Source organism: Magnolia sinica, chromosome 16 (assembly GCF_029962835.1).
Source record: "Magnolia sinica isolate HGM2019 chromosome 16, MsV1, whole genome shotgun sequence".
NCBI lineage: Eukaryota > Viridiplantae > Streptophyta > Magnoliopsida > Magnoliales > Magnoliaceae > Magnolia > Magnolia sinica.
The window spans coordinates 30,330,715-30,340,000 of NC_080588.1; the positions used below are offsets into that span (position 1 = coordinate 30,330,715).

Below are 9,286 nucleotides of genomic sequence, written 5' to 3' on the forward strand. Positions count from 1 at the left end.
CTGTGTATGACCTATGTTAATAAAGATGATTTTATATTCTAACTAAACCCTAAGAAGCTCCAAGGCAAAACCTGTCCAATATAAGCAAATAAAAACATAAAGTCACTAATTCGAAAATAGAAAAAAATTATAAAATGACACCCCAAATCTGTAAAATGCACATTAACATATTCTACCATGATTAACACATCATATGGCATGATTAAAACAGTAATACAACCATTAAAAATTGATTTTTCGAATTTTAAAAAAAAGGGGCAAAATTCATGCGTAAATAGAAAAAAATATTTAAAAAATATAAAATGGGACCCCAAATCTGTAAAATGCACATTAACATGTTCTACTATGATTAACACATCATATGGAGTGATTAAAACAGCAAAACAATCATTAAAAATTGATTTTTCGAATTTTAAAAAAAAGGGGCAAAATTCATGCGTAAATAGAAAAAAATATTTTAAAAATATAAAATGGGTCCCCAAATCTGTAAAATGCACATTAACATGTTCTACTATGATTAACACATCATATGGAGTGATTAAAACAGCAAAACAATCATTAAAAATTGATTTTTCGAATTTTAAAAAAAGGGGCAAAATTGATGCGTTAATAGAAAAAAATATTTAAAAATATAAAATGGGACCCCAAATCTGTAAAATGCACATTAACATGTTCTACTATGATTAACACATCATATGGAGTGATTAAAACAGCAAAACAATCATTAAAAATTGATTTTTTGAATTTTAAAAAAAAGGGGCAAAATTCATGCGTAAATAGAAAAAAATATTTAAAAAATATAAAATGGGTCCCCAAATCTGTAAAATGCACATTAACATGTTCTACTATGATTAACACATCATATGGAGTGATTAAAACAGCAAAACAATCATTAAAAATTGATTTTTTGAATTTTAAAAAAAAGGGGCAAAATTCATGCGTAAATAGAAAAAATATTAAAAAAATATTAAATGGCACCCCAAATCTGTAAAATGGATATTAACATGTTCTACTATGATTAACACATCATATGAGATAATTAAAACAGCAAAACATATTAAAAAAAGTATAAATACCTATTTTTGATAAATTTATGAAAAATGGCCCACCAAGCTTTGATTCAACAAAATCCGCCAATATAATGTGTTTTTTCCTCAAATATCCAGCCAAGGTTGGTCGAAATTAGCAGTAGAAGGAGTGAGAAGGAGTTTGGAAGCAAGAAGTTTCGAAAAAACATCAAAAACGGACCTTAAAATGCAAAATAAAAATGGCCGTTTTTCGACCGTTACGGGGCTGACCGTTACGGGTGACTGTTACGCCCGTATCGGCCGTTACGCCCGTATCGGGCCCGTATCGGCCGATACGGGTACAAAAATTGGTATCGGCCGATACGGCCCCGAATTGGGTAACGGTGCGTACCGTTACCGTTACGTATCGGCCGTATCGGCCGATACGTAACCGATTTGGCATTCCTTGGTGACAAGTTGCTATGTTGCCCCCATGGTTTTACCATGAGTCGGGGCCTGGTCTGCCCTTTTGGGTCCTGCCGCAAGGCGGCCAGGAAGAGCAGCGATTCCCCATCATCTGCAGTGTTGTGGAATGCCCATGTGGTCTATTTTTCTGGTGTCGGGGTATCCACCGCTTCAGGCAGTCCTCCAAAGGGGCATGAATGGAGGTTTTGCCCTCCATACACCGGTGATTACTTTAGGAACTACATTGTGGTGAATTGTATGTATATTCCCTTGGTAATAAGCTTACAGATATACACTCTTAACATATCTTAGGAGATAATATGGGATCTACTATTTGACTATATATACAGCTGTATAATCTATCTAACATCCTAACCGCACCCCCCCCCCCCCCCCCCCCCAACCCCTAAAAAAAAAAAAAAAAAAAAACCCTGGGGGGGGGGGGGGGGGCGCTAAAACGCATATGGTAGATGAAGGGCTACGATCTAAATAAATCAGTTGTAGATCTCCCAATGGATTTGGTTTTCCTATGTACATCCTAACTGTTGGGCTTGTAAGAGTTAATTATTTGTATATCTATTTTTTTGTTATATGAAATGAAAAGAGTAGTTTGGCCTAAACTTTTTGTTTTTTTTAAAAAAAAAAAAAAAATTCTCTAGCTGTTCTTTTTACACCATGGTTTTAAGGTTCGTCCGAGTTGGGGGCAACTCGGATGAGTTGCCTCAGATTTTTACTGAAGCGATCTGGTTCAACCCCACGATTCAATGTTACCAGGGGTGACTTGGGTCGAACCGGAAACACTTGTCCGAGTTGTGTGCGACCTGGGCGACTCAAACGAGTTTGGCCAAGTCAACCCTAGTCGACTCATCTCCCCTAAGTAACTACTTGTCTTCTTTCCCCAGTAACTACATGTCTTCTTCTTCTTCTTCTTCTTCTTCTTTTTTGGTAAACTACGTGTCTTCTGCTCTCTCTCTCTCTCTCTCTCTCTCTCTCTCTCTCTCTCTGCTTTTGTAGTACAAAAATTTGTATTATATAATTATTTGAATATTACATCGGTGGACATTTATTGGACGGTTAAAATGAAAACCACCCAGTGGTCCTATTTCAACAAACAAGTGTCCATGAATCAGTGGTTAGAATTGTTCAACGAATCTGAATTTGGGACTGTGACCTGAAGAAAGTAGCTTATGCAATTTACTTGGTTTATTTTAACTTAATCTATGCAATGTTACACGTGTACAAGTTCTAATACCTAAGTATAAAGCGTCATATGCTGCCAGAGTATCAAACAACTCTTTTTTGGGGAAACAGAATAATCTACAACACCTATTTTATGCAATGTGTAAAACACCCAAATGGGGCCCACCATGTTTTCTATGTGAAATAATATCAGACTGATAAAAAACTTAGATGGGCCACACTTATGGCAATATGTAAGTTCATGCAGTGTGGCCCACTTGAGTTCTGGATAGGGCTGATTTATTATTATTATTATTATTATTTTTTAATTTTTAATTTTTGATTTTTAATCTTACCTCACCTTAGGAGCCATACCTGATGAACAGGTTTGATGAAAAATACATGCCGTGGTGGCCCCACATATAGACCTTTGGCTGGCCGTTGGCGTAAAATTCCCGTTGTTCCCTGTGGTGTTGCCTGCCTAAGTTGTCTATCTTACTAATTTTTGGCTCCAAGGCCTATGATTGTGGAGCACACTTGATGGATAGAGTGGATGTAACATATACATCATGGTGGACCCCACAGAGGACAACTCCCCCGAGTTTTCCGGGTTGTACTCCACTCAGGACTGAATGAATTGGTCCGAGTCACTGAGACTTTTAACCATGTTATACACCATAATTCTGTGCCATAGAGGCAATTTCATCCTTGAATTTAAGTCGGTTTTTCTGTAGGTCATGGTGTTATCTAATTTAAATATTAATTATTTTCCGTAAGGAAAGATATATAAAGTGGATCAAGTGATTGAACTAATTTTTGGGTTGACTCAATGGGATCAAGGCTCAGGCTTGGTCAAGTAATCCTCAAACTCAAAAATCAATTGATTGCTAACTTGAGAAACTTGTGACTGCAGTGCAACTTTTTCACCTAAAAGCTTGAATGATCACTGGACTGAGCTCCAAGTCAAGTGATAGCACCTTTGAGTCCAAAATTTTTTAGTTTCAAATCTTATGCCCTACTAAAGCTTTATGATGCTAATTTGTTCATTGGATCCTGATACACAGATGGTGCTGGTCGTCCAGACTGTCAATATAATGGGCCCCATGGTGGGTGGGGGAAAACTACTGAAACTTCCCATCTTATAAGGTCATACTAGCCAATCTTCAGCCTGATTTCCAGAGTTTGCCGTATTCTTTTCTTAACCGCTTATTTGTAGGTCACTGACTGAAGGGCTAGGATCTCCCATCAGATCAACAGTCTAGATCACCAGGCCATGGGCTGTCTATATGGGCCGGGTTCTGTGAACACATTATTCAGGTCCTGATGCATCAGGACCCAACAATTCCTCTGCAAGTACTCTAGATGCTGTAAGGGCATTTCCTAAAACATTTCATGTCCTTTGGCCTTGAAACTGAACATTTTCCCTCTGTCCACTTGTTTTAATTCTTTTTGTTAGCACTGCTGGGATGGAGGCAAGTGGAACAAGCAACATGAAATTTTCAATGAACGGTTGTGTTTTGATTGGGACATTGGATGGGGCCAACGTTGAAATAAGACAAGAGGTTGGAGAAGAAAACTTCTTCCTATTTGGCGCTCAAGCTCATGAGATTGCAGGGCTCAGGAAAGAAAGAGCGGAGGGCAAGGTATATGCATGTAAATTTTATTTTATTTTTTCTTGGTTTTGAATGGTGTACAAATAAAGAAAATGTCCCCCTATATTGGTAAGTAAGTCGTATTTTCTTCTTTTATTCATTTTGCTAAAATTTCTTTTGTATAATCTGAATTTCTGTTCTCAAAATGCAGTTTGTGCCTGACCCTCGATTTGAAGAGGTCAAGAAATTTGTCCGAAGTGGCATTTTTGGAACATACAATTATGATGAGTTGATGGGATCCTTGGAAGGGAATGAAGGTTATGGCCGTGCAGATTATTTCCTCGTTGGCAAGGACTTTCCTAGTTACATTGAATGCCAAGAGAAGGTTGATGAGGCATACCGAGACCAAAAGGTAATTGTGATACATTTCCACACACACACACACACACACACATATATATATATATATACAGTGTTCGAGTTGTCGGTATTGCTACAAGTTTCGCTGACTGGAGATAAAGATATATTATTATTATCGCCGATAATATCGCCGATAACCGGAAATGCGAAAAAAAGAAAGAGGCGAATAATGGGGAAAATGATGGAATTTTTCAGTAAAACTTGAGGGCATGCCTAAATACACATATTTGCATATTTAGGAATAAAAAAATTACAAAAAAAAATGCATTAAATAATAAGTTTTCATTTAATGGGACCCAAAAAGCATACGCTGCCATAAGAAATCGCTCCAATTGTAATCACAATGAGTTCATATAATATAAATGCAGCTAACATATAATAATTAGGACATGTAAAAGTTAATGAACTAAAACAGTACACCTTTCTTGGGACATGGAATCTATATATTGGTATACTTGGTGTTGATGGCTTGGATATGGCACTTGTTTGACATATTGACGCATCCATTCAATTTTCCAGATCATTTTATGGTATAAGCCCAAAAAATAGATAGATCCAAATCTCAAGTGAACCACATCACAGGACAGTGTTGATTGAATGCACGCCATTAAAAACTTCTCAAGGGCCACAAATTTTGTATCAAACTAGTTTGTATAACCTAATCAACGGGTTGGATGTCAAATAAACATTACATTGAACCCTGGGAGGTTTTTAATGGTGGACATTCAATTGCTACTATTTCTTGTGGTGTGGTCCACCTGAGAGTTATATATGCCTAACGTTTTGGATCAAGATCTAAAATGATCTGAAAAAAATAGATGGATAGCGTAGATCAAATAAATACATCATGATTAGGCCCATATAGCACCAACCACTAGCCATCTTGACAATGGCAACGTCACTAGCCTAATCAAGTCCTCCAGGTGGTGTAAGGACTTTGTGGTACCCACTGTATGGCATGTGTTTTATCATGCTGTGAATAACGTGGTGGCTACTAGAGAGTGTTCCGTGGGCCCACCATGATATATGCGAGAAATCAACTCCATTAATCCATTTCAGCATATCATTTTAGTACATGGTCCAAAAAATGAGGTAGTTCCAAATCTCAAGTGGACCACATCAAAGGAAACAACAGCGATTAAAACCCACCATTAAATTGGAAGCTGATTCCATTCCCTTAAAACTGGAAGCGGATTGGCTGGTGTACCGCACACTAGCTATATAGCCGCTGCAGGTACGTGTCGTGCGAAGACATGCATTGACGCTGCTCGAGCTCCAAGTTGTACGAACGGTTCAAAGGAGATCAAAGTTACATGGGCCCCACAGTGATGTATTTATTATATCTACATCGTTCATCTATTTTTAGAGATCATTTTAGAGCATTATCCAAAAAATGAATCATGTCCAAAGATCATCTAGACCACACCACAAATAGCAACAGAGATAATGATTTTCATCGTTAAAATATTCGTAGGGCCCACCATAACGTTTATTTTCCATCCAATTTGTTCATAAGGTCACAAAGACTAAATGAAGAGGAAAAACAAATTTCATATTGATCCAAAACTTCTGTGACCCGAAAAAGGGTTTCAATGATAGACGTTCAATCTCCCACTACTTTTTGCAGTGTGGTTCACTTGATAGTTAGATTTGTCTTATTTTTTGTCTCAAGCCTTAAGAGAGCTCGCCAAATTGATGGACGGTTTTGATATAACAAATACCTTGTGATCAGACCCACAGAACTTGCTTACGTATACAGTAGCTATACAGTTGGTGTGAGAGGATGCGGATTAGATAGATACTAACAAGTTGAGTAGCGAGTCGGCTACTGAAGTGACGTCACCAAGTTCTGTGGCCCCACTATGATGTATATGTTATATCCACAACGTCCATCCATTTTTAGATATCATTTTAGGGTATGAACCAAAGAATGAATCAAATAAAAATCTGTTGTGGACCCCACCAAAGAAAACAACGGGGAGAGTGGTTCCCACTGTTGAAACTATCTTAAGGCCCATCATAATGTTTATTTGAAATCCAACCTGTTCAAAAGTTAAAAAAGACATTAAATAAGGGAAAACACAAATATCAGCTTAATCTAAAACTTTTGTGGCCTTTAGAAGTTTTTAACGGTGGGTGTCACTGTCCCACTGTTTTCTGTGTTGGGGTCCACTAGAGCTTTGGATTTAACTCGTTCTTTGGATATTCCCCTAAAATGATCTCTCCAAATGGATGGAAGGTGTGGATGCAAAACATACATCATGGTGGGGCCCACGGAACTTACCGACGTCACTTCAGTAGCTAGTCTCGCTACTCAACCTATGAGTATACTCAACCCGTCAGTAGCTAATCCCCTCCCGGACGCGAGAGAGATTTCGTTTTTACGAAATTCTCTCTTCTCCGGAAAATCGCAATCAGTCTCATCTTCTGTAAAAAATCTTTCTAGAAATTTATCTTTTTCTTTTTCAAATCTGAATCGAAATCTCCATAAATCTCGGTGAAATCAAGTTCTCTTTCAAATCTCTTTCTTTGAAGAAAACAAAAAGGTTTTTTAAAAGGGTTTTCTTATATCGGAAAATTCAGAACTATCAATAGCGATTAGCCCACTAAATCTAGCCGAAATCCACTTCCGCGGGTAGATCGGGAGAAAAAGAAGGTAAGAGATCTTTTTTGTATATATTTTTTATATTTATTTCAATAATAAGGAGAACGATAGCTATTTTTTCGATAAAATCCAAAATATTGCCGATATTTCGTTGACATTTGGAAGAGAAACGAAAACTTGGGGTTTCGGTATCGCTGGTTCAGCGACACCGTTAATATCGCCGATATTGTCGATTTCTCGTCGACAATTCAAACACTCTGTGTGTGTGTGTGTGTGTGTGTGTGTGTGTGTGTATTGCATGCATCTGTACATGTGGGCATGTGTGCATTTACATGCCTTCATGCTTGTAGCTATGTTTATCTATGCCTTTTATTTTATTGTTTGCCTGATGCAAGTAAATGGTGCCTTTAGGATGTTTATGTATGTATGTGTTAGTCAAGCATATGAAAACCAAAAACTAGTATCATATGTACTCATAAATTGGCACGTAGGGTGCATATGGAGAGAAGGGACATGACTGTTAGGTGACAAACTTGAACTCCTCAAGTACAATACGATAAAAATCATTATTGCCTTCAACATGTATTGCAAAGAGGCAAACGTTATGGATGATCATTTCTATATTCAAATATGATCATGTGAAGTTGTTGATGATATATATAGTCACATGCACATGCTTGCACTCTGGTAAAAGTGATTCTTTATAAGCATAAACGATACATGATGAGCCTTGATAAATAAGTGGCTCAAAATGTTGATTTCAAACAATTTTTATTCCATTTTATTGGGGCTATTGATCATATGGTTAGTGTATATAAGATGGAAGAAAAGAGAGGAGAGAGGAGATGTGGGGGAGCTCTTTTGTCTCTCCTCCCTCTTAGCAATGTATTTATAGTAAATTGGTTTTACAAAAGATAAGATGGAGAGGAATCCTAACCTAATCACAATTAAGACTCCTAACCTAATCACTTTTAGCAAAAGATAAGAACAAAAGAAGCAAAAGGGTATAGTGCATTGCTGGAGTATATAGGATATAGTGCACTAGGAGTATACAGTGCATTATAGGAGTATACGAAACTGTGTACATTAACACTCCCCCTTAAGCTGGTGCATGGATATCATTCATGCCAAGCTTGACTCTAATAGATTGCTTCTTGCTTTTCCAAATAACCATATTTCCTCCTTCGAACGTGCATTACCCTGTAGCAAAATGCTGATCAAAGGAAGAATCAATCACATCAACATCACAAAATCTGCTAATATTCAAATGACCATGATTTGAATCGAGAAGACCTCACCTAGGTGCAACTTTTAAATAACAAAGAATTCGATAGACTGCTTCAAGATGATGATGGCAAGATCATTGCTTAAACTGACTTACAATTCCAACATCATAAGAGATGTTTGGACGAGTAAAATTGAAATAAGTTGGGTGACCCACTAGCTTGCATACATGTTTGGATCATCAATTTCATTTGATTTCACTTATGCAACTTATGTTTACTTAAATAGGTATGTCTACTGGGCGAACCCCAAGTAATCTAGCCTCAGAAAGAAGATCTAGAACATACTTATGTTGGGATAAGAAAATTCCATGTTTTGAGCGAGCAACTTTAATTCCATAGTAGCCTTAAAATTTTCATCTCAAATGATGAGGCCAAGATTTTCTTAATATTATCAATCTCAGTTGTACTTGTATCAATTAGAATAATATCGTCAACATCAACAATTAGAATCGTCATGTTGCCATCCATACGTTTTACAAACATAGAATGGTCGAAGGTACTTTTAAATCTGATGTTGGAAATTGTGTTGTCGAGCTTTTCTAGTCCCCCTCTTAGGTCGAAAACCAGAAGGAAGGACCATGTATATTTCTTCGTGAATATCCCCTTGCAGAAATGCATTTTTGATGTTCAGTTGATACAAGGGCCAGCTACAGTTCACGACGATAGACAATAGAATTCGAATAGAGTTTAATAAGTAATTCAGTTAAGCGGTTACCAAGTTTATTATAAGCA

The 9,286-nt window shown here is 37.1% G+C and overlaps 1 protein-coding gene across 2 annotated transcripts in view; it reads left to right on the forward strand.

Annotated features, from left to right (window-relative positions):
- LOC131229045 (alpha-1,4 glucan phosphorylase L isozyme, chloroplastic/amyloplastic) overlaps window positions 1–9,286 on the forward strand; it is a 92,255-nt gene that overhangs the window by 66,132 nt on the left and 16,837 nt on the right. The window contains exons 12-13 of one of the 2 annotated variants that reach the window (XR_009163143.1): window positions 4,108–4,294; window positions 4,455–4,594. Coding sequence is in view for 1 of the 2 variants with exons in the window: in XM_058224906.1 (XP_058080889.1) it covers window positions 4,108–4,294; window positions 4,455–4,655 (388 nt within the window). In the remaining variant the exon portion in view is untranslated. Of the gene's footprint in view, window positions 1–4,107; window positions 4,295–4,454; window positions 4,656–9,286 lie in introns of those variants that run through there. The other variant, XM_058224906.1, reaches the window with a different exon arrangement.